The sequence below is a fragment of the Dama dama genome, chromosome 17, assembly GCF_033118175.1.
Source record: "Dama dama isolate Ldn47 chromosome 17, ASM3311817v1, whole genome shotgun sequence".
Lineage (NCBI taxonomy): Eukaryota > Metazoa > Chordata > Mammalia > Artiodactyla > Cervidae > Dama > Dama dama.
The window spans coordinates 14,474,548-14,501,117 of record NC_083697.1 but is presented as its reverse complement, the minus strand read 5'-3'; the positions used below and the strand labels follow the sequence as shown (position 1 = coordinate 14,501,117).

Here is a 26,570-nt window from a genome sequence, read left to right as displayed (position 1 = left end):
CAACATACATTCGTTATATGCTCTCATCTCTTAAATCTTTGTTCAGACAGTGAGACCTACTTTGACGCTCATTTGAAATTATAGCCCACCTTTGTTTGTCACTCCATTCCCCCAGCACTCCCACTATCCTTATCTGCTCTACTTTTTCCTTTTCTAAAAACTCTACTTTCTAACAAACTATCTAGTTTACTTATCATATTTATTATTCTGTCTCGCCCTGCTTAAACAAAAGGTACTCAAGGGCAGGGATCTTTTATCTGTGTTCACTGATGAATCTTACACATCTAGTATAGCAACGCCAGTTAAGTAGAAATGCAGCTTAGATCGGTTGATTTAATGAATGAATGCAGATTTTTAATGAATGTCTTTTTCCATAGGAACTACTCACATAAAAAATAAGCATAATATTTACTTGATTGATAGGTCTTGGCCTGTTTTTCAGCCAACATACCTTGATTCTGATACATCTACCTACAGCAGTTTCTCAAGCTCAGCACTACTGACATTAGGGACCAGATTATTCTTTAATGGAAAGGGGAGTCCTGTGCATTGTAGGATGTTTAGAAGCATCTCTGGCCTCTCTGTCCACTAGATGTCAGTTGCACACACACTCACATACACACACCCGAGTGTGACAACCAAAAATGTCTCCAGACACTGCCAAATATTCCCTATGGTGCAAACTGTCCCCCACTGAGAACCACCAACCTACAAGATCCAGTCCACGTCCTGATCACTTCCTCTTTCTCACTGAAGATACAACACGTCGTTCACTTCCACCTGTGCGTGCGCGCTGAGTCACTGCAGTCCACTCTCTGCGACCCTGTCGGCTGTGGCCCACCAGGCCCTCCTGTCCCTGGGATTCTCCAGACGAGAATACTGGGGTGGGTTGCCACGCCCTCCTCCAGGGATCTTCCCGACCCAGGGATCGGACCCGTGTCTCTTGAATCTCCTGCATTGGCAGGTGGGTTCTTTACCACTAGCCCCACCTGGGAAGCCCCCACTTCTCCTGTGGCTACTTAAAACGTTCTCAACAGGACTTCCCTGGTGGCTCAGTGGTAAAGAATTCACCTACCAATCCAGGAGACAGGGGTTCAACCCCTAGTCCAGGAAGATGGAAGATCCCACATGCTGCAGGGCAGCTAAGCCCATGCACCTGGAGCCCCAGAGCCACAGTCATGAAGCCCACTCTAGAGCCTGTGCTCTGCAACAAGAGAAGCCAGCACGGTGAGAAGCCCGCACACCTCTACTAGAGAGCAGGCCTGCTCACTGCAGCGAGAGAAAAGCCACACAGCAGCAGAGCCCAAGGTGGGCCTCCGACAACACTTCAAAATGTAAAGTGGTTTTCGTAACCATGTCAACTCAGAAACCTGAACAATGCAACAAAGATGATCACCTACTAGTGATCGATGAAACTAACAATTTCCTGCGATTCCTTGAAATTCTCCATTTTGAACATTAAATCATCACATATCTTTAAAGTACAGAAGGCTTTTCATATATTGTGCTTAGACTTCTTGTGGGTTCTACTTCAAACTTTGAATTTAGGATTATTTCACATCCTGAAACTGTAAAAATTAACAGTCATGAAGAATCAGATATTTAAATAACTTATTTCTACTTTCTGTGTATTGATACTGTTGTATTATAAAATTCAATGTCTCATTAATATCCAGGTTTTTAAAGAAAAATCCCAAGTGATTAACTGTCACTGCATCCTTGAAAGTGCTGCTGAAAGGTTGACTGTATCCCTGGAGCGGAATTTAAGAAATTAATCTCAAGCTTCACTGTTCAGCTCAGGAGGCAGTGGCCACATGTGCTATCAGAGCACTTGAAATGTGGATGGTCCAAAATGAGATGTGAAGTGGATGAAACTGGAGCCTATTATACAGAATGAAGTAAGTCAGAGAGAGAAACACCAGTACAGTATACTAATGCATATATATGGAATTTAGAAACATGGTAACGATGACCCTATACACAAGGCAGCAAAAGAGACACAGATGTAAAGAACAGACTTTTGGACTCTGTGGGAGAAGGTGAGGGTGGGATGATTTGAGAGAATAGCATTGAAACATGTATATTACCGTGTGTGAAATAGGTGACCAGTGCAAGTTCAATGCATGAAGCAAGGTGCTCAAAGCCCGTGCTCTGGGACCACCCACAGGGATGGAGTGGGGAGGGAGGTGGGAGGGGGGTTTAGGATGGGGGACACGTGTGCACCGTGGCTGATTCATGTCAGTATATGGCAAAAACCATCACAATATTGTAATTAGCGTCCAATTAAATAATTTTTTAAAAAAGAAATATAGTGGTGAATATTTACTATAAAAAAAGTACAAAATGTGCACAGGATTTCAAACATTTAGTATGAAAAAGAATATGAAATATATTGTTTCTATAGATAATAGGAATATAAAATATCTCAATTTTTTATATATTTTGGATATACTAAGTTATATGAAATATATCATTAAAATTAACTTCACCCACTTAGTTTTTTAATCTTTTAAAGTGGCTACTGGAAAATTTAAAGTTACATGTATGATTTATATTTGTGGCTCACATTATATTCCTACTAGATAACACTGGTCTAGAGAAATAGTCTGGCATAAAGTAGGCATCCTATTTTGTTTTTTTAATGCAGTCTCTTATGTTGCTTATAACCCTTAAGCTCCAGTTATGAGACATTCCCTATGTATGTCAACTTTTTATATTAAAGATAATTACATTACTGTTCAACCTAAAAACTTATTTTACTGCAACAATATTTTCTGTTCTTCAAAAGAGGGCTTTGACACTTAGCTAAAATAACCCTTGCATCTAAAACCTACATAAATATATCCTACATTATCTAAAAATTTAGCCAGTGAACAAAGAAACAGGACATTATTACATGGAAATTTATTTTGTAAATATCCCAGTCTTAGTCTTGGACAGTCTTGCCTTCATGTGTCACTTCTTGCCTGAATTACTGCAACAGTCTGCTAAATGGCATCACTACTTCAAGTTTTAACTTTCAAGCCATCCTTCACACTGCAGCCAGAGCGAAACAGAAATAGCCAGATAGAAATATCTGGTAATATAACTGCTCTTCTGGATACCCTTCAAGGGGTCCCAACTGTGTCTACATGATAAAGTTCAAACTTCTTCAGTGATACACAAATCCATCCAAGAACAGCCCTTGTCCACCACTCTAATACAGCTTCTGTGCCACAGTCGTTTTAGTGGCTTGAAGAGGTGTCTGACAAACCTGTCTTTATTCAAACTATTTGCAATATCATTCCCCCCTCCTTCACCCTAAGATGGCAAAAACTGATTTTAACTTTTAAGTCTCAAGATCTAGGACACTCTTCCTGCCCTCCCAGAAAGCTGCCCAAGCCTTCCCCTGAACACTCCCAACAGCACTGTCAGAGCATTCACAACAGCTTCTAGGACTTGTTGGGCTTCCCGGTGGCTCAGCGGTAAAGAATCCGTCTGCAGTGCAGGAGACTCAGGTTCCATCCCCGGGTTGGGAAGATCCCCTGGAGGAGGGCATGGCTTATTCTTGCCTAGAGAATCCATGGACAGAGGAGCCTGGTGGGCTACAGTCCATGGGGTTACAAAGAATCGGACACAACTGAGTGACTGAGCATGCACACACACTAGGACTTGTTAAAGTGTCAGGTCTACCCTGTTAAAGGCTCCCTAAGTGTTAAGACCATGTGATGCTCACATCTGTGAGCAAAGTCAGCACAGAGAAAGCTCTTAATAACTGTATGCTAAATGACTTCTTTTGGAAGACACACACATACACTCTCATCCCTAAATTAATGAAGTGAAAGAGACATCTCACCAATTGCTATGTTGTAACAACAGCATCACAGAAGTTTTTATTTCTTTGGAAAAATAAACAAAGGTCCCCACAAAGATCTACTGTTCTCATTAATGCTGGTTGTTCATGAGAACCACCTGTACCACTTTTTAAGACTACAAATGTCCAGGCCACACAAACTCTGAGAACGTAAAATCAACAGAGATGATGCAGGACCACAAATTCACAGTAGGACTCGAGAACCGCCAAAACACAGACTGAAAGGCACCGGCTCAACTCCGTCCCTTCAGGCCTGGAATGTCACTGAAATGAAGTGAGTCTCCTAAAAGATGACTGCAATAACACGAACATGTGCACATTCCACACACACACTGTTCTCAGGCCAGGTAGATTTCAGCATGTATTTTCGTGTACTGCAGTGGTTGTTTAGTCGCTAAGTCGTGTCCAACTCTTGCGATCCCATGGACTATAGCCTGCCTCCACCCATGGAATTCTCCAGACAAGAATACTGGAGTGAGTTGCCATTTCCTTCTCCAGGGGATCTTCCTGACCCAGGGATCGAACTTATGTCTCCTGCATTGGCAGGTGGCCTCTTTTAATGCTGAGCCACCAGGGAAGCCCATTTTTGAGTATATCCCAAAATTAATATGCTCACCAACCAGGAGTTGACATTAAACTGAGAATAAAAACAAAATATTTACCTGACAAGAAGGAAGAAATGCACCACTCTTGTTAAAATGAAGTTCTTTATTAGTATGTATACTTTTAAAATCCTGATTTAAGAAATGGACCAGCTAAACCCAAGAAGTGATTCCCACACTCCTTTCACTCCAGTTATTCTTAGAATAGATTTATGCTTGGAATTTGAAGGTCATCTGACATAAGACTGGATTAGTTTGCTAGCCAAATATTTGTCCCCAGTGTCACCTCTCCTAGTGGTATGACTATATACCTCACAGATAACACTCCGCTGAGGTTACCAGTATAGTCTTGGGCTTAGAAAGCATTTTCTATGGTTCTAGACTTCTCAAGAAAACTTATCGGGAATTTGCTTTTTCAATGTATTTTAAGGTATTTCTAGTTGAACTTTTGTTATTTTGATAGATTATTTTCAAAATTGCTTCTAAAACAAACATTTCAGATTTTGGCTGACACACCATTCAGTTGTTTGCTTTGCTGAAATGCCTTCCACTCCCCCTCAAATAAAAACTGGATGAAATTCCTGGACAAGTTTGAGCAAAAGAGTATCTAAGACAGGGCAGATCCTCTATTTCAGTTTTTCTGAGACTCTAGAGTTAAACAACAATTTAAAATTCCTAGAATTAAAAAGAGAAGAGTTAATTTGGATGGCAGGGTCATTTCCTTTATGTGTGTTCTCTCTATAGATTTATCTATTCAAAAAGACAATATTTTACATCAGCCTGTACACATCTGCTACTACTAGAATCTGTCCTTGTCTGCTGTCTGAAAGTCAAAAAGTGGCTGACTAAGTTGCTTGGGTAAATGATTCCAATTGCTCACAGAAGTGACCTTCTCTGTAGAATCTTTCACTGCCCCTTTTACACATGTGGTGTGTGTTCAGGAAATGATTTTAGCATGATTGATGCTATTGTGTACATCGCCAAAGACCTTGTTCTTAAAAGAATTCTACCATGTTCCAGGTCATGCTGGAACACAGGTTTAAGTACAGGACACATTTTGTTTTTAAAAAGTAAGTGCCATTACTTCTGTGCCTCATCTTTATAATTTCTAATAATTGAGATATTTCTTATTTTCAGAGCACTAGTCTCTTGACAATTTCCAGCTGCTATGGTGTCTCTAGGCAAATAGTCAAAAAGATAAAATCAGGTCAAGCTATAATTCTTGATAAAATCAACTTTGCTGCAGAACTACAGAAATAAAAGAATCCTTTTATTGAAGTACGTTCTTTTCTCCAAAATGGTGTTTGTTATCAGAACAAGCAATTAAAAGAAATTAGTTTAACATTCAGGAATTTTTCTCTCAATTATATTCCCATACTACCACAGACAGAGGATCATTTTATTGTACTTGAATAATTATTTAAAATAGGAAACAGCAAAAGTAAGCAATTTGTATTTTGTAAAATTCACAGGGTAACTGCAAAACAAAAACTTCATTTATCCAGGTTTCTGCTTCAAACTGCTAACGGGTATTGCATTCCTATTAACACTAGGAAAAATGTGAAAAATGGGAAAGAAGGCCTTTAAACAGTGATTCACTAACTACCTCAGTTACCCCTGTTAGCATAAAAGAATGTTTTGGACACCTCATAACATGTGAAAGCTATGAACATAGAGCTGGTTTACTAAAATTCTGTCAGCCTGCCAATAAAGTACCTTTATCATATAGAGACGCTATAGGAAATGAGTATAACAGGATGGTGGATGTGAGTAATTGTGTTCTGATCTCATCATCCCCAGGCCATCATTCCTAGATTATTCTGATATGAGGATTACATAAAAGAGTGAATATTTTACAGAGCCAAAAAAATAAACATTTAAGAAACTGTCATCCTATAGCATAAAATAACACAGATGGTGAGAGCAATCTATGCTGTATTGTTCAGAACCGCTGTTCAAGAGCACTGGCCCATATCACTGCAAGAATTAGGCACCAAAAAAGGCCCCATGAATAAGAAACTATAGTTAGGGCTTCCCTTGAGGCTCAGCTGGTAAAGAATCCACCCGCAATGCGAGAGACCTGGGTTCAATCCCTGGGTTGGGAAGATCCCCTGGAGAAGGGAAAGGCTACCAATGCCAGTATTATGACCTAGAGAATTCCATGGACTATACATATAGTCCATGGGGTCACAAGGAGCTGGGCACGACTGAGCGATTTTAAAGCAAAGAAAATTTGGCTTTTGGGCTTCCCTCATAGATCAGTCAGTAAAGAAAATGCCTGCGGTGCAAGAGGCCAGTGATTGATCTCAGGGTCCGGAAGATCCCCTGGAGAAGGAAATGGCAGCCCACTCCAGTATCCTTGCCTGGAAAATCCCATGGACAGAGAAGCCTGGTGGGCTGAGTCCATGGGGTCGCAAAGAGTCGGGCACAACTGAGTGACTGACACTTCACTGACAGTTAAAGCAGCAGAAATACAAACGGAAAGGAAACGGGTGGGAGAGCTAATTTCAAAATACGAGATCTAGGCCCCTTCCCAGTGGGCCTTAAGTTAGACTCCCCAGAATTTAAAAGGGAGTGAAAGCCGCTCAGTCGTGTCCGACTCTTTGCGACCCCCTTGGAATGCTCCAGGCCAGAATACTGGAGTGGGTAGCCTCTCCCTCCTCCAGGGGATCTTCCCGACCCAGGGATCGACCCAGGTCCCCCGCACTGCAGGCAGATTCTTTACCAGCTGAGCCACAGGGAAGCCCTTAAAAGGAAGAGACCCTCTCAGAAGCTAACCACATCGCGTCTACACCACAGTGGGCTGTGTGTGCTCAGTTGCTCAGTCGTATCTGACTCTTTGTGACCCCATGAGCTGTAGCCTGACAGCTCCTCTGTCCATGGAATTTTCCAGGCAAGAATACAAGAGTGGGGGACCTTCCTGCTGGCCCAGTGGCCAAGACTCCACACTCCCAATGCAGGAGGCCTGGGTTCGACCCCTGGCCGAGGAACTGGATCCCACGTATCACAACTAAGACCCAGTGCAGCCAAATAAATAAATATTTATGTATATTAAAAAAAAAAGGAATACTGGAGTGGGTCTCCATTTCCCCCTCTAGGGGATCTTCCCAACCCAAGGATTGAACCCATGTCTCTTGCATCTCCTGCACTGGCAGGCGGATTCTTTACCACTGCACCAGCTGGGCAGCCCCTTCTACACTACAGTGTCTACAATTCCAGAGGAAAATTCTCTATTTTGCACATTTCCGAGTTTTTGATTATTAAAAGAAGGTTGTTTTAATCTAAAGTCCCTGAACCTAGAAGACAAAATTTGGAGTTTGTTCTAATCACTGGTCACTGTCCTCTTAATCACTGGCTTTCAAAAAACTTACCGTAATAAAGATGTGAGTTGTAGCCTTCTTGGGCACTTGAAAACAACAGACCAAGTCAGATGGATGTGTAACACCTTTGCAAAATAGATTTCTCCCTGTTAACATTAAAGAGTCCTGCATTCTATCCAAAGCAAGTCAGAATGCTGCATATCATCAACTGCCCCTCTGTTTTTTAATCAACTGTCTTTATTTTATACTGTGCAGATAATGGGAAGAAATTCAGAATGACATATGGAACGAATTATCCATTGATCTAGGTTTAAAATACCACCATCTTCTAAAGAGTCCAACATTCTTAAATATATCCACTATCTGGCAACTGATCCCCACTTTCATCATGTAACCATCATTTAGGGGGTCTGTTTGTGCCAAGTAATATATTAGACACTTAGTTAATAAACACAAATGAGATGATTACTGACTTGAAGCAATAATCTAGAAGGAGCAAGCCAAGAGAGGAATAATGACCTTTAAACAAACAAACCCAAACATGTACCTTTAAAAAAAAAAAAAAAAAACCTCTGAGGGAACTCAAAAGTCAGATCAAAGTTTTCAACCTCAAGTGGAATTTTTGGACAATTTCCCTACTTTAATACTCTAAGCCTTGAACCCCAAGGTCTATAACTTTTAGCAGAGAGAGATCAACTTGAAAGATAAGGAGTCTTGAGCAAGAGGAGGAAAACCTAAACTGAACATACTGAATTATTTCACTTAAATTCTTAGCCCAAGAATCCAGTTTCTCTGCAGTTTCCTACCTTTTTCTCCAATAGTCAGTGGGATGAAACTATCCTGAATTCTCTACTCTTGTTAATAATAATATTTGCTTCCTGTTTTTGAACCCTCCCATAATAACAACCAACATTTGTTCTTAACAGACATAAAAATCCTTTACATATTCTGCAGATCATTTGTTCCTCACTGTGGAACATTATTGCCTTCATTTTACAGATGAGAAAACTGAGACTGCTGGAGGTTAAACTAATCTCCACAAAGTGCAACAATGACCAGTTGGAGGAGCTGGAACTGTAACTTTGGTCTTTTCTTTTTTACTGGTGGTATTAAGGTTGCCATTTATTTTTTTTAATATATTTATTTTTTTATTGAAGGATAATTGCTTTACAGAATTCTGTTGTTTTCTGTCAGACCTCAACATGAATCAGCCACTGGTACACATACATCCCCTCCCTTTTGACCCTCCCTCCCGTCTCCCTCCCCACCCCACTAGGCTGATGCAGAGCCCTGTTTGAGTTTCCTTAGCCATACACCAAATTCTGGTTGGCTCTCTATTTTACATATGGTAATGTAAGTTTCCATGTTACTCTTTCCATTCATCTCACCCCCTCCTCCCCTCTCCCCACGTCCCTAAGTCTATTCTCTATGTCTGTTTCTCTATTGCTGTCCTGTAAGTAAATTCTTCAGTACCATTTTTCTAGATTCCATATATAGGCATTAGTATATGATATTTCTCTTTCTCTTTCTGACTTACTTCACTCTGTATAATAGGTTCTAGATTCATCCACTTCATTAGTACTGACTCAAAGGCGTTCCTTTTTATGGCTGAGTAATATTCCACTGTGTACCACAACTTCTTTATCCATTCATCTCTTGATGAACATCTAGGTTGCTTCCATGTTCAAGCCACTGTAAATAGTGCTGCAGTGAACAATGGGATACATGTATCTTTTTCAATTTTGGTTTCCTCAAGGTATTTGCCTAGGAGTGGGATTACTGGGTCATATGGTAGTTTTATTCCTAGTTTTTTAAGGAATCTCAATACTGTCTTCCATAGTAGCTATATCAATTTACATTCCCACCAACAATGCAAGAGCGTTCCCTTTCTCCACACCCTCTCCAGCATTTATTCTTTGCAGACTTTTTGATGATGGCCATTCTGACTGGAGTGAGGTGATATCTCATTGTAGTTTGGATTTGCATTTCTCTAATAATGAGCGATGTTGAGTATCTTTTCATGTGTTTGTTACCCATCTGTCTTCTTTGAAGAAATGTCTGTTTAGGTCTTTTTCCCACTTTTGGATTAGGTTGCTTGTTTTTCTGGCATTGAGCTGTATGAGCTGCTTGTGTATTTTGGAAATTAATCCTTTGTCAGTTGTTTCATTTGCTATTATTTTCTCCCATTCTGAGGGCTGTCTTTTCACCTTGCTTATAGTTTCCTTTGCTGTGCAAAAGCCTTTAAGTTTAATCAGGTCCCACTTGTTTACTTTGTTTTTACTTCCATTACTCTAGGAAGTGGGTCATAGAGGATCTTGCTTTGATGTATGCCATCGAGTGTTCTACCTATGTTTTCCTCTAAGAGTTTTATAGTTTCTGGTCTTACATTTCGGTCTCAGAGATCTCTGACTATCTCTGACTCTCCTCAGTTCTCTTCCTTCTTTTTACTTTATTCGGCTCTTCAGAAGCTATTTCCACCATTTTATCTTCCAGCTCACTGATTCGTTCTTCTGCTTCAGATATTCTGCTACTGATTCCTTCCAGAGTATTTTTAATTTCAGTAATTGTGTTGTTTGTCTCTGTATGTTTATTCTTTAATTCTTCTAGGTCTTTTCTTGCATTTTCTCCATTCTCCTTTCAAGGTTTTTGGTCACCTTGACCATCATTATTCTGAATTCTTTTTCAGGTAGTTTGCCCGTTTCCTCTTCATTTATTTGGACTTCTGTGTTTCTAATTTGTTCCTTCATTTGTGTAGTGTTTCTCTGCCTTTTCTTTTCTTTCTTTTTTTTTAAGTATTGTGTTTAAGCTCTCCTTTTCCCCGGCTTCAAGGCTGAATTCTTTCTTCCCTTTGGTTTCTGCCCTCCTAAAGTTGGTCCAGTTGTTTGTGTAAGCTTCACACAGGGTGATATTTGTGCTGAGTTTTTGTTTGTTTCTTTGTTTTTCCTCTGATGGGCAAGGCTGAGTGAGGTGGTAATCCTGTCTGTTGACCGCTGGATTTGTATTTTTATTTTGTTTGTTGTTTAGCTGACATGTCCTGCACAGGGTGCTACTGGTGGCTGGATGATGCCAGGTCTTATATTCCAATGGTTCCTTTGTGTGAGTTCTCACTATTTGATACTCCCCAGGGTTAGTTCTCTGGTAGTCTAGGGTCTTGGAGTCAGTGCTCCCACTCCAAGGCTCAGGGCTTGATCTATTCCTCAAGACTGGGAGCGCTGCTGCTCAAAGGACGTCAGACCCACTACGTACTGCCCTACTCACGCTTTCCAGGGGGCAGGTCCGACCCAATTCTGGATAAAAGTCCCTGGATGCCAGACAGAGTGACAACATCGAACCCTATTCTTATTCCTCCCTGTCTTATTCCTTCTGTATAAAATCTGTCAACAGGCACACCAGAGGACTTTACAACTTCAGTGGCATTCTAGGCCAGTGTTGTTTTTCCAGCCTGTGGGGCCCAGTCACAGACATGCGCCGGGCCATTCTAACCTTGGTCTTAATGGCCAGATCTCATTCTCTGGTTACCCAGTACCAAGTTCTACTGATTTCTCTCGGGGTCTCTACCTTTCCTCCCTCCTCTCCTTTGCAACCTTCTACCGTTGTTACAGTAGCCTTACAACAAGTCTCCCTTCAGTTCCTACCACAGTGGGTTTAATCACTTGGTAACAGGGTCAATTTGAGTCACTCTAGAAAAAAGGATAGAAGCATGTATGCAAATATTTTTCATATAATTTGAAGCTTGTTCACAGACTCCTAGATTAACAACTTTGCTTTCCCCCTCAGATCTATCCCATATATCTCCAATGACATATCTCCTAAAACTCCTCTTGATCATATTTCAAGGCTCAAAAACCTTTAGTGGTTTTGCACTACCGAGTAAATGAAACAGAGATTCACTCCCCTGACATCCCAGACCAATCCTGCTTCTTTACTGTAACTCCACTATACACATTCTGGATCCATGATCCTAGTCACTGCCATCCTTCAAACATGCTTTATGTTTTCTCACCACTGTGTTCTCAACATTAGACGTTCTCTGCCTCCAGCCTCTACCAATACATGAATTCAGCCTCTCTGCTTGAACAGACTCCATAACAGAACTCACTCTTCCTCCCACATACATCCCACTCCAGCTTGGAACTGTCCAAACAACAGACCTCTTTCCTATGCTAAAATGAAAACTACCTCCCATTAGCATCTGTGGTATTTGAAGCAACACATAATAAATTTGATCTGATTCCTGACACTCCCCCCTTCCTGCTTGCCTTCTGTGGGGCACCATGTCGCTTTCTCGTAGAATGTCTCAGAACTGAGCACAGCTCTCTCTCTTTCTGCCCCGACAACAGCTTGGCCACAGCAGGGCAGAAGAGCGAGGCTCTTCACTGCTTGGTGCTGGCGCTGTTCCGGCAGGGCTGCCCAAGGCTGATTAACTTCGCGGGCAGCCGCACTACCTCACTGACTCTATTATAAGGTTTCGTGCGTGCTCAGTCACTCTTAGTCATGTCCGACTCTCTGCGACCCCATGGACTATATAGCCCACCAGGCTTCTCCGTCCATGGGATTATCCCAATACTGCAGTGGGTTGCCATTTTCTCCTCCAGGGGATCTTCCCAACGCAGGGATGGAGCCTGCGTCTCTTACGTCTCCTGCCTTGGCAGGTAGATTCTTTACCGCTGAGGCTGCAGGATGCTAAAACCCATAAGGTCTTTTTCACTTGTGCTGCATTTAAGTCATGGTTCCCGAACTAAAGGCAGCATTTTATTCTTTATGCCACATTACTTGTTAGAACCAGCTTATCAAGATTCTTTGCCACGATAGATCGTATCTTCCAACCTGTTATGTGTCTCTACCAATCTCCCGGCATCAAAAAATATAATTAACTTCCCGTCGGTGTCCTTTTTCAGCTTAGCTATTAATATGTTGAATAGGGCAAGGATAAGTATCCTGCTAACTCCATTATATTCTTTCTCATCATCTTTCTTCAAATGTCCAGACCATATGCTATTCTATCCAGGAGCAAGAGGGTCTTAACTTTTAATGTTCATAAGAATCATCAAAGAAGCTTGATAAGAATGCAAACTCCTGGGTCTTAGCTCCGAAGATTCAGAAGATCTAGGATACTGACTCAGGAATCTGGGTTTTTAATAAGCTGAATGTATCTAAATAATATTATGGAGAAAAGACCTCATTTTAAAAATGACACTCTATACTTTTTTTCATCCTATATGTCTCCCTCCTCTGGGTTCCTATAGCTGCAAGAAAACTTCTTGCTAACAAGGGTGCTATCTGTCTTATTCTCCAAGATATTTCTAGTGCATGGCACATTTCTAGGAATATTACAGGCTCAATAATTTTTTGTTAAGTTAATAAATGGATCTTTATTGTCTGTACCACTCATGTAACACATGAATATATTAAACCTACTAGTATATAGGTGAACTCTCAAACTCAACTATTACCCATGAATGACAGAAAATATGTAAAACACAGACTTGTGTCTTTCGCAGCACTTTGAGCATGGAACATTAGTCCATAAGTATTTATCAAGATAGGTAAGAGGAAATGAATAGAGATTCTAGAAACAAGGATATATGAGAACTTCACAACTGACATATCAGTGGATAAAGAATGGAATGTTTAATTTTAAAAAGTACTGGAAAAATGAGCTATCCATAAGGAAAAATATAACATTAGGTCCCTTCCTTATACCATATACCATACACACACACAAAAAAAAAAACTGTAACCGGATTAAAAATCTAAACAGGAAAAGCAAAACTGTAAAATTTTTTGTAAAACTAGGATAGTATCTTCTTATGGGGCTAAAGAAGAGTTTTTAAAAAAAGATATACAAAGCTTTTATAGAAACTGACAAACTTAAAAATATTAAAACTGAAATATCTTCATAAGAAAAAGACGTTAAGCTAATGAAAGCACACGCCCCAGACTGGTAAAAAGTATTTGTAACACATAATAACAAAGCCTCTGTACAAAGAATATATCCAAAAAAATTTAAAATCAATTATAAAAGACAATTGAATAGAAAAATAAGCAAAGGATACAAACAAGTAATTTACGAAAGAAGACAACATGAAATCAGGAGAATAGAATTAAGAGAGAAACCCAAAAACTCTTTAAGACTGGCAAAAACTGAAAATGTTGACGGTATCAAATTGAGACAGGGATGTGAGGAAACAGGAACTTACAAACTGCTGTGATATAAACTGATACCATTACTCAGAACATAAACTAGTAGTGCCCAGTAAATATGCGTGGCACCCGCACTCCTGGACCCAGAACGATGCTCCCACGTGTATGTGCCAATCAGACACATGCATCTACTGCAGCACTCTTTTTAGTAATGACAGAATGGAAGCCACCTAACTGTCCACCAGCCGGAGAATAAATACACTGTGGTTGGTTGCATCTTACAATAGGACTTAACACACTCATATGGCAGTTAAAATGAACAAAATCTACATGGATGGATTGTAAATACACAATGAAGCCACGTAATCTCACAAATGAAAAAATACAAAACAAATTTTTGGTTGTAAGAATGTTTTAACACTATAGTAGTGTTCTGTTTAAAACGTTTTTTGAGTATTTTTAAATACACAAAATTAGAATAGTGAAACCCCCTGTATTCATCACCTTGCTGCAGTCATCATTAACATCTGCCAAGCAACGGTACACACTTTTAAACACTAAACTCATGCTGAGGATGTGGCCACTCCCAGGGCCACTACGGAGCGCAGGGCGTGGAGACGGGACCAGCAGGTCCCTGCAGGCTCTGCGTGGGCAGCGTGACTCTAGCACGCTGAGCTCCCCTGCAGGGCTTCCCCTCCGAACTGGAAAGACTTCCGACTGGGCTGATAAAATGCCTGGTTTAGTCGCTAAGGCACGTCCAACTCTTTGTGACCCCATGGACTGCAGCCCGCCAGGCTCCTCTGCCCATAGGATTTCCCAGGCGAGAATGCTGCAGTGGTTTGCCCTTTCCTTCTTCAGGAGACCTTCCCAACACAGGGATTTAAGGCGGATTCTTTACCAACTGAGCCACCGGGGAAGCCCAAAATGTCTGAGACAACAGGAAATAACCAGGATGCAAACTGACAGGTACACATAGAGAAGTCTTTCTCGGGAAGACACAAAACACCAAGCAGACTCAAAGGTTCTAAAATTCAAATCAAAACACTGAACGTGGACTCCCTATTCCTCAGCATTCAGGAGCAAATAATTTGAGGTCTCTTCCAGCTCTGTGGGCACATGATTTCATCCTCAGACGTGTTCTTGGAGAAGCAATAACATAGCTGCCTCCCCTCCAAAGACCCATCTTCTCTTCTCCCTAAACCTAGAGTTTGCTTTAATACCAGGGTAGCAAGTGACTTTCTGAGAGCTCTCTTTGCTCCTAATGTCACCCCCTTGCTTCCACGGCGCCACTGGAGGAGACAAGGAATGCCTCTAGCCTATCTCTGACACTCCAAGTGTCCAGTATGCTGTAGAGCAGGAAGGGCTTGGAAGAACTGGTAAGCAAGGGCCAAACTGCATTATCTGGAAAGGTACACACATACCTCTTGAAGCAGTGTGCTGCTGTAAGGACCCAGCAGCTACTCAGAAGCGTGGCCCCACAAAGGAGCCTACCGTCTCCGTGGGATGACCTCAGCCGGAGGGATACTTGCCAAGGCCAACTACCCCTAAGAAGAAAGTAAGCCACTCATCAGAAAAGCAAGGCACATCATCCAGTAAAACAATGACTTAGGCATGCAGGTAGGAGGAAAGGAGTATAAAAGAGACTTGAGAATGTGAACTCCTCTCCTACTTTGAGAATGATATTCCTACAACTTTGAGCAGAACACCCTGAAGATTTGCCTATAGCATCTGTGTGCATCGCCCCTAACTCTGACGTCCTTGCAAACAATTTGTGTCTTCTTTATATTTTGTGATTTGAAGCATATTTTCTCCCTCACCTAAATACCCTAAAGAAGTTGTGTTTTTTCTTTTTTTTCTGTTGGTCATGCCACATGGCTTGTGGGATCTCAGCTGCCCAATGAGGGATTGAACCCGAGTCATGGCAGAGAAAGCGCAGTCCCAACCATCGGCACGCATGCTAAGTTGCTCCAATCACGTCCGACTCTTTGTGACCCCATGGACTGTAGCCCGCCAGGTCCAGGGAATTCCCCTGAAGACATATTTACTAAGCAAAGCACTGGTTTTCCATTTGTAAATTCAATAAACAAAAAAATTATATTAAGAATCAGTCAAGTCCAAAACAAATATATTCTAAATTAAGTAAACGTGTAGTTATACAATTTTTCAGACTTCCTGGTAAATCAGTTTGTTTCTGCAACAACAAATATATATATATATATATATAATATATCAGGGGATAGTGATTTGAAGAACATGGTCTATATAAATAAATATAGGTCAAAGGGCAGTGAAATTATCGGTGTAATCTGTATTTAGTTTAGAAAATAAAATAAGAGAAATCCACTATATAATAGTAGAAAATGCCCCAATTTGTAACCCCCTCTCTGTATAAATAATTCTGTAATATGGAAAATCACTTCTGAAGAAACTTTTACCTTAAAGAATTCTTCCCACCAACGATCCGCTTCTGCCGAGGGGACAATAATCTCAAACCACAAACAGATGAGAGGGACTCTGAAGCAGAATGAGGTTTTTAATTAAACTACCACATTGCTGATACTGGAGTAGAGATACAAGTGACACATTTCCCTGCAGCTGCTTCCTCTATTTTAAAGTGCCTTTTCTCTTCAAATTATAGGCTATTTTTCTTATAATAAAAATTAAACGTTGTTTTCTCAGTTAACGAAGGCAACAATAATTCACAAGTAGACTTTACGAGGTTTCCCACAGTCAGCTCTGATGAGGTTTCATGGACTGTTGAGTGGTCTGGCCCTATCTAGTGCATCATCCTTATGGTACCCACACCTACTCCTCTGCTGACAATGGGGACTGTTCAGGAGTTTGGAAATACTAAACAAGAGGACTACAAAAAATGATGATGATCTGAATTATTTAATTTTCACAGACAACACTCTTCCAAGCTACATATACAAATATAACTCAGAGAAGCAGAGCACATTCCCAGGAAGAAATTCTGACACAGATTTACATTTATTCAAATAGCATATTAATATATGCAAAGGATTTACTAAGCCAGTTTAAGTGGCAAAATGGATTTAAGGCTATACAGTCAAACATCTCAAAATAACAGATTTCTGTCAAGAGTATTAAAAAAAAAGCAGAGTTAAATTGAAAATATATGAAAAGGTGATGTATAAAAGAAGAGTAAATAAGGTATGACTAGTTTTAAAAATAATTTTAGAATGTGTGTGTGCGTGCTAAGTTGTTTCAGTCATGTCCAACTCCTTGTGACCCTGTGAACTGAAGCCTGCCAGGCTCCTCTGTCCATGGGATTTCCCAGGCGAGATTACTGGAGTAGGTTGCCATTTCCTCCTCCAAGGGATCTTCCCAACCCAGGGATGGGTAAGTATACATGTATAAAATACAGTATATACTATTTTTCTATCAGAGTAGGAAGAAAGCATAGGAATTGTGCCAAGACCACGAACGTCTAGCCAGCATTAATAGTCTCCATAATAACCAGGTAAAAGGGAGCCAAACAGGAATCTCAGTACTAGGTGTTTCTTCATGGAGAAAGAGGTTCAGCAATGTGTACCAAGATCACTAATTTGTCAAATGATCTCAGAGACATGCTGTCAAACCTTAATCCTCATCTCTTATGATATGAGTCCTCTACATGACCCTGTAAGTTAGAAGATACCAGAAAAACACAAGTTTCCAATAATGTTCCAAGTCAGGTCAATGCATATAATGCCAACACAAAGAATGATGTAATATTAAACAAGCAAAACCAAAAGTTTACATCATTCTGGGGCAAAGTACCAGATTGCAAGAAAGTAAAATTTACTGAAAGCCATAAAATTCACTATTATAAAAAGGTTATAAAGTAAAATGAAACTCATTTATGAAAGGATCCCATCAGATGACCAAAAACTGATAGCTTGAGTTTTAATCACCTTATAGAAGTTAACAGGTCTTTAAAAAAAAAAAAAAAAAGAAGTTAACAGGTCTTGAACCTCAATACAAAATCAACAAGTTAATAAGTCAGATTCAGTAATCCAGTTGGTCTAAGATAAAATCTTTTTATTTCAGATATGGTAGCATTGGGACCATGGAAAGGTATCAAAATGAGCATTGCTACACCTTTGGAAGGCATTAAAGCAATGTATTAATAATGAAGAAATAAATATGGCATTTCATATTTTAAAATAGGTTTATTTTACATAGAAATATACTAAAATATTTCAGTTACTGAATTCTTATGTATCTCTACTGCTTAAGAAATTTTCCATAATCGAAAGACTTAGCTATGTTTACTTTGTAACTGTATTTAAATTACTGAAGGGAATTTAATTAAGTTACAGTCTATAGTTAGGAAAAACTGGCTTACCAAATCATGTTTATTTCATGTAATATATGTGTGTGTGTATATATATATAAATAAATATATATATATAAAACAAAGCATAAAAGGTTGCAAATATTCTTCACACTCAAAAATGACTCTCAGATAATGAAGAATCATATTAACAATATCCAATTTATTGGATTGTCTTTAATGGTTATTAAAAGATGTTAGAAAAAGAGGATACTCAAGTATAGATATACCTGATTTTAAGAAAATCTTAAGTATCAAAACCATGAATTTTTAATCTACATAAACAACTGTTCTTTTCATAAAACATAACCACAGTTTCCTCCACAAGAGCTAGTTTTTCCCCTTCTTCACTTAAAGCAGTATTTGCTTCATAATAATTAAACTCAGTTTGTATGAACTCTTCTATTTATATAAGTATGAACTATCCATCACTGTATTACACTGAAAGATTACTTCTCATTTTCCTTACATTTTTAAATTTCAGAGAGTAGAATCTACAAAAGATAATTTTCTTTTTGCAATTCATTTCAAAAACTATCCCTGTTAAGATATTAATAAGAGTGGAAGAAGTGCCCTTCTCTGATTCACCTTTAAATTTTCATTTCTTTCCTGCTTTTATGAAGCAAGTATCATTTCTAAACCTTCAAGGATACCAGCAAGTACTTTATTACATTCAAAGAAGGAATGGTTATAAATGGCTAAGAATGTCAAAGGGGGACAATCTCAGAGATTACAAAATCCTCTAAACCACTCCTTCCCCTGAACTCTGCCCTCTCTGGGAGTCCCACACAGGAAAGTTGGAGAAGAACCACTGCCTCTAAATACTAGCAGAAGGAAGAAGAGTTGAATATATTCTTATGGAAGGGAGTTCATTACCCAAGTGCTGCTCAGAATAATGACATGGGGATGAGTATTCTTTGACCTTCAGAGACACGTCCCAGAAGGTGACATACCTTTACTACTGTTTCCTGATGCTTTTTTCCCAAAATAATCACAAATAACTCCTGCGTCTTCATTGTGGCGGCAGTTGTGATCTCCAATGTCTTGTTTGACACAGTCAGCCAGGGACCTTTCGTTTCCTGTGCACTTCACGTTATCCATATGGATGGGTCCCTCCCCTTCCCCAAAATACGCCATGCTCCTTGCTCTGGCTGGGCCCCTGCAAACAGAGCATTCTTGAGGATGTGGAGAGTCAGTCAATCGTACATTTGAATAAATCACAACATACACTCTCATCCAAGTATATTTCTTAACTTTCATATATTAACATTGGCATCAATATGTGCTAAAAAATTATTTTATGACTATCAAAAAAAAAGCTTGAGAGGTAATAACTATGCATTCTTTGTTATCATATTCCACGGCTTCTTGATTACATCTTAATTTCTAATAAGAAAGTCGCATGTCAAAATTTTAAGTAGGAAAAAAAAATCTTCTTAAAAATATCTACTGTCTTCCAGAGTATAATACTCTCTTAAAATTGGTTTCCAAGAAAATTATGAGAATTAAATAAATAATTACCTAGGGAGCTAAGAATTTTTAAAGCCCACTTTAGAAGTAAAAACGCACAATTTTTAACTGAGAAAGAGAAAACCAGGAACCATAGTTAAGAAGGCAGAATTACTTTAGGCATATCACTTTTCTTTGGTTTCTCTCTTTTTCTAATAATATATTATTTCTTATTAAATATCCAAATACAAAATTTTCAGTGAAGTATTTCAAACTAACACCATATTCAAAATTCAGTTACTGTTAAATTAATGACATGATTATGAACGGCCAAATTTTAATGTTTGAATTATAGGAAAATTATCCTTGTAACTTCAAGTTAGGGAAAGATTTGTTAAAAAAAAAAAAAGCATAGATGGTATACCTTAAATTAAAAGACTGATAAGCTCAACAAAAATTTTAAAATGCCACTTAATTAAAAACCACCAAAGGAAAGTGAAAAGATAAATTTTAAAGTTGATGAGTATGGAGAAGGAAATGGCAACCTACTCCAGTATTCTTGCCTAGAAAATTCCATAGACAGGAGTCCATGTGGTCACAAATAGGATACGACTGAACTACTGACCATAGGGGTAAGAATGGGAATCATCACTAACTATTAATTAGTAAGAGGAATCTTATTGGGGAGATAAAAATGTTACAGAACTTGACTGTGGTGATGGTTGCACAACTAGGTAAGTTTAATGAAGGTCATTGAAGTGATCCTCAATTCCACTCCTGTTTAAGCATCTGGGTTCCCTGCCATAACATCTATTGCCACCCATATCTAGAATGAAGTGTTGTCTTGGAGCCTGTTGTACATTTAAAAATAAACTTTTTAAAAAAGGTCATTGAAGTGTACAATTTAAATATGGAACCTAAATTATACCTCAATAAAGTTGTTTCTTTTTCAAAAAAAAACAAAAAAAAAATAATAAAGTTGATGAGTATGTATACTATATGTGTGTGTGTGTGTGTGTGTGTGTGTGTGTTGATGAATGCATTCTCTAATAGAGGGAAATAGCATATAATATACAAATAACTCAAATTTCATTTATAAAATAAAAAACCAGCAACCAGTAGAAAAGCAGGAGGGTTTTAAATCAAAAGAAACTGTCTTATTAAAAATGACAATATAGACTAGATTGCTAATATTAAAATACTTTCTACTTAGTTAGGATAAGGTTATTATACTTTCCTTATAGTTATGCAAGGAACTCAGGCAAAGTAGTTTATTGATATGGATTATCTGAGGAATTTGCTTGAATAATCCCCTTTCAGCTATGAGACCTGGCCTCACAGGCTTGTAGCTGGCAGTACACTCATTTCAAAAATGTACCCTAAAATTTCTTCTGTATTAGTGACAGCTACTCTGACATAAATTGCAAATAAAAATAAGATTTAACCCATCAGAAATACTTATAGTCATGAAAGATCAAATAGGCAACTTTAAAGTTACTCTTTAATTCTTTCTACATATAAAACTTTCAATAGTTGTATAAGTAAAAAACGCTCATTATATCAAGTTTGCAAAAAAAAGCATTAAAAAACCCCAACCACACACTGCTAGCATCTGGAACACATTTATGGGGAAAATATTAACTACGATTTTTAATTGTTAAAAAAAAACTCATTGTACAGACTAGTGGATCTCAAACTAAGTGGACAATTCTTATGAAGAAGGTGGTTCTGCATCAAATTTCAGTGGAGGGGAAAAAAAAGTATTTCTTTCTTTACTGCTGCACATTTATTTTAAAATTTTTATAGATTTTACAAGTATATACATCCTTATATATTAATCTTTGTGGGCAGCTTAGATTTCTTCCCAGAAGTGAAATTTTTTATTCAACAGATATAAACATTTCTTAAGTTTCTGGATACATACATTGTTTCATATAGGACAAGTCTCTGGAAAGCAAATTATGCATTTGAAATATGTACAATAAAATATGACTATTTAAAGGAAAGGTATTTTTCTGATTTACTTTGTACATCACAGTTCTGATCTGTCTGGAATTTATCTCTGTTAATATTAGTGAGGGATCTAGCTTTCTTTCTGTCCCTAAGTAACTGTCCTAATAACTCTTCCTGCTGACTTAAAGGGCATTTTTATTCACTTATTTATCATGCTTGTTAAGTACACAGGCCACCTCTCGGTCTTTATAGCTCAATAATTCTGCACATTAAAATTACCTTTGGGCTCCTTTAAAATACAGCACAATCTGAACCCCACTGGATGTCAATTAAAGCAGAATTAAGATGTGAAGCACAGTGGGAGTGGGGCCAGGCCTGGGTAATATTTTTTATGTCCCAAAGTGATTTCCATGCACAACCAAGGCTGTTAACCATCACCGACCTCTTTGCCTATTCCTATGCCAGTATCACATAGACTTGATTTCAGATGAACTTGGAAGTTAAGCCCTTCTCCCCAACCGTCAAACACACCAAGAAAACCTTGGTGTTTTTCTTCGAAGTTTTTCTTCTTTTTCATCAAAAAAGTTTTTCTTTCTTTCTTTCTTTTTCATCGAAAAAGACTTCGATGAGGAGAGCATTTAATGGACAGATTAATTTCTATTTTGTCTTCCCATTTGTGGAGTATCACGAAGTCTTACAGCTTCTGTAAAGATTTACTAATAGCTTTTGTTCACATAGACCTCAATTTTTGTGAAGTTTATTCCTTGAATTTTTTTGAGTTTTGTAGCGAACCTGGGTCTCCCGCATTGTAGGCAGACACTTTACCGTCTGAGCCACCAAGGAAGTCATAACTTTTATAAAGGACATTTAAAAAAACTTTCTACTTAGCATATAGGAACATTATTGCTTTTTAAAAAATATTTATATTTCATATTGTTACATTAACAAACACTAGTCCTAGTGTCTTTTCAGATGATCCTCCTGGGTATTCTAGGTGGACATTACATTATTCATATAACAATTCTGGCTTTTTAAAAATTCCAGTACCTCAGTTCTTCTTAATGATTAGTGGAAACTCCAGATAATACTGAGTCATTGCAGTAAAAACGGGCAAACTTACCTGTTCCTATTTCATGCTTGTTTGTGATAACACAGTTAAGGTAGTTTTATGCTATTCTCAACATCCTAGGAAATATGAGGCAGGAATATTGATTTTTATCATGTAACTTTTCGACAGTACTATGATAATCATATATGTTTTCATTTATAGACAATACACCAAAATACAATAAATTGAACGCTTCAGCTGAACTACTCTCATATTCTTATAGAAAACTTGTTTGAGTGGTAGTCTTCTTTTAATATACTGCTGATAAATTCATTAATATTTTGTTTAGAATTTTTAATATAGATTCATGAGTTTTCTTTTGTGTATGAATCCTTGTCTAGACTTAAAATCAAGTTATACTAACTTCATAAAGTGAATGGAAAGATTTTCATCTGTTTTTTTGCTATACAACAACGTTTATATTAATAACTCAGGAGCAATCTGTGTCTTAAAGACTGGTCAAAACTCTTCAGCAAAGAGTCAAGAGTCAGTTCTCCTGTCATTAGTAATTTATTTTAATTTATTTGGGTTTTCTATCTTTTGTATCAACTGTAAAAATTTTTTGTTTTGGTTTGATTTTTTAGGTTTTTTTTCTTTTTTTATGGCTATGCTGCATGCTTGTGGTATCTTAGTTCTCCAACCAGGGCTTGAACCTGGGCCCCCGCAGTGAAAAACCAAGGCCAAACCACTGGACTGCCAGGGAATCCTCTTGATAATTATATTTTTTGCTGAAATGTACAGTTTCCTAGACAATTGTTCATTTCGTCCAGATGTGCAAATTCATTAGCTAAAAGCAATTTTATAGTATTCTACAATTTTTAACCGTCTGTATCTGTGCTTATATTTCTTTTCTCTAACGTTTACTTATATTCTTTTTCTTAATCAGAATTGAGAGAAATTGTTATCTCATTAATCTTTTTTTAAAAATGGAAATAATTGCTGATAAATGCCTGTGTAATGAAGAGCAATTTGAAATTCAAATAGCCATAATTTGAAGAAAATTGAAAATTAATAACATCCTGAAACTAATATCCAAGGTGATTCCCATCAGTTTTGGGTGTGAGGATGAGCAAAGGTAGAGAGCAAATAACAATAAGCTAAATGTCTTGATATTTTTCAAGAAGGGGAAATTACAGATAATTTGTGAAATTGGTAAGAAAATATCTGAATATCTTTGCTAAAAATTTAAAGAGAATTTCTAGTAAAACAAGAATGCTGAAATTTCAGACAACTAGAGGTAGCAAAGAAAGAATATTAGATTGCTTGTGAATCAGAAACTGGAAGGTCATATAAAGAACCAAAAATAAAGCATGATAAATAGCATAAAAGTAGATGACAGGTGGAAGTAAACATGTTGAAAATAAAACTAGACTCATTAAATAAACCAAAAGGATGATTTCTGAGCAATTTACCAATCAATGCACAAACTAAAGAGAATGTACCATTTTAGATATATCAACAAGTAGAACTAGAGAACATTCTAACTAATAAAAGTACATAATTAAAGACATTCTCAAAGATACAGTAAAATCTAATACATTTTTCTTTGACTTAAAAAAAAAAACCAAAGACTGTCACACCTATAGGGACTTCTGAGTTACAAGCATGAAGTAATTCATAGCTGATAATTTCAGTGAGACAATAGGCTCTAATACGCAAGTCTTTAAACTGAGGCCTGGGTTTGATCCCTGGGTTGGGAAGATTCCCTGGGGAAAGGAAAGGCTACCCACTCCAGTATTCTGGCCTGGAGAATCCCATGGACAATCCATGGGGTCGCAAAGAGTCGGACACGACCGAGCGACTTTCACTTCACTTCACTTAAACTCAGTATCAAGTCCTCCTGGGAGTAGATGATGATTTTCCAAGAGATATGGGAACTGATATGGAGATCATCAAAATCCATGTGTATTCTCTCCTAAAACTGGTCTTGCTAAGTCAGGATCAACTTCTCTTTCAAAATTTCCCCTTCCCCACTACACAAAGGAAAGGCATGCATGCCTTTCACTCAGCCAAATCCAGCCACAGTGCACTGCTCCGAGACGTAAAAGCCTCTGAAGTGGCCAAAAGAACAGTTCAAAACAATGATAGCAATGATGCCTCCTGTATCCAAGGACCAAGAACCCAACCCACAGGTCTAGGAAATGGGAGCTTTTGTCAACTTTTCTTTCCATGTTGAAAAATCATTTATCAAATTTGTTGTTCTTAATTAATTGTGTACCAGAAATCATAAAATCCTGAGAGCAACTTGTTAGAAGAATTTTTCTCTATCTCACTCTGCATGTGTACACACACACACACACACACACACACACACACACACACATTTTTTAAAACACAGTAACATTAGGATTCTGTGGGGAAAGAAAATTTAAACTAAAATTTCAAGGACAAAAGGAACTATGCAAAATTTGTGAAGGTCAAAGAAGAACTTATTCATGTATTTTTTAAATGAATGACAGTATCAAAACACTATATTTGTGTTTTACTGCATATAATTAAAAGAATGATGTAACCTCAACTTTTAAATGTCATATACAAATATGCCAGAAATTAAACTCCTTGCAGCTATTTAAATGTAAGATTAAAAATTAGATACAGTTACTTTTAGGTCTCTATTAAGGCAATAGGGATGGGCTTCCCAGGTAGTGTTAGTGGTAAAGAAGCTGCCTGCCAGTGCTAGGAAACGTTAAGAGATGCGGGCTCAATCCCTGGGTGGAGAAGATCCCCTGGAGGAGGGCATGGCAACCCACTCCAATACTCCTGTCTGGAGAGAGGAATGGTACTCCTGTCATGGACAGAGGAACATGGTGGGCTGCAGTCCACAGGGTTGCAAAGAGCTGGGCACGACTGAAATGACTGAGCACACAGGCAAAGCGATAAGGTTACACCCTGTGAAGATTCTTTTAGGGGCTATAACTCTAATAAGTGCAAGAGCAATGTCACACTGAAGCATGCACTAATGGAATCACACAAAGTTCAAAAAGAATGGAATCTCCATCATGACTATTTAGTCCTAATGAGGTTAGCTGATAGCAACACATTCTCTCTCAACCCTCTAAAAGCAATGTGCTCATATGCTAGACTTTGTCAGACTTATGTAATATACGATTAAAGAGTGCCTTTTACTTTCTGTTCACTCTAAGTGCATCTATATTAGTTGCCATTCATGTTCCTGATTTTTATTACTTCATTTCTGTTTCTTACATTATGAAAAAGCTAACGTTCTTTTGATTCTCAGTATTTCCAAGTACTAATCCTCAGGGGCAATATAGCTGGTGGGGAAACAGTTCTCTGGTATTCTTATTAAGAAACCTCAAGTCTTCTGACATCTTCAAAGCTTTCTGGATTGATTTCTACAAATAAATGCTTTATTAAAGATTTTTAATAATTCAAAGTAGATAGGGGGGAAAAATCCCCTATTCTCATCACATACTTATTTATAATTATAAGCTCTTATATGAGCTTATATAAGAAACAGTTATAAAGTACGGGGCTTCCCTGGTGGTTTAGTGGTAAAGAGTCTGCCTGACAACGCAGGAGACATGGGTTCGGTCCCTGACCCAGGAAGATTCCACATGCCAAGGAGCAAATAAGCCCCCAAGCCACAACTATCGAGCCTGCGCTCTGGAGCTCGGGAGCCACAACGACTGAGGCCACACGCTGCAACCACTGAAATCCAGGCTCCAGAGCCTGAGCTCTGCTGCAGGAGAAGCCCCCACCGTGAGAGCCCACGCGCCACTCCTGGAGGGCAGCCCAGCTCGCCGCAGCCAGAGTCTGCACCACGGAAATAAACAAACAGATA

The 26,570-nt window shown here is 38.4% G+C and overlaps 1 protein-coding gene and 1 long non-coding RNA gene across 11 annotated transcripts in view; one reads left to right on the top strand and one right to left on the bottom strand.

Moving 5' to 3' along the window:
• PRSS12 (serine protease 12) overlaps positions 1–26,570 on the bottom strand; it is a 79,771-nt gene that overhangs the window by 5,452 nt on the left and 47,749 nt on the right. Inside the window, exons 7-9 of the mRNA XM_061164138.1 lie at positions 19,212–19,417; positions 16,355–16,433; positions 15,341–15,463 (exon numbers count right to left, since the gene is read on the bottom strand). Coding sequence (XP_061020121.1) covers positions 15,341–15,463; positions 16,355–16,433; positions 19,212–19,417 — 408 coding nt within the window. The remainder of the gene's footprint in view (positions 1–15,340; positions 15,464–16,354; positions 16,434–19,211; positions 19,418–26,570) is intronic.
• Positions 1–26,570, top strand: part of LOC133071620 (uncharacterized) — a 69,540-nt gene that overhangs the window by 7,752 nt on the left and 35,218 nt on the right. For 2 of the 10 annotated variants that reach the window (XR_009696478.1, XR_009696477.1), the window contains one exon: positions 1,677–3,354. The exons of 3 other annotated variants lie outside the window; for them this stretch is intronic. This is a non-coding gene — a long non-coding RNA (uncharacterized LOC133071620). 5 more of the 10 variants (XR_009696482.1, XR_009696483.1, XR_009696479.1 and 2 more) reach the window with 4 other exon arrangements.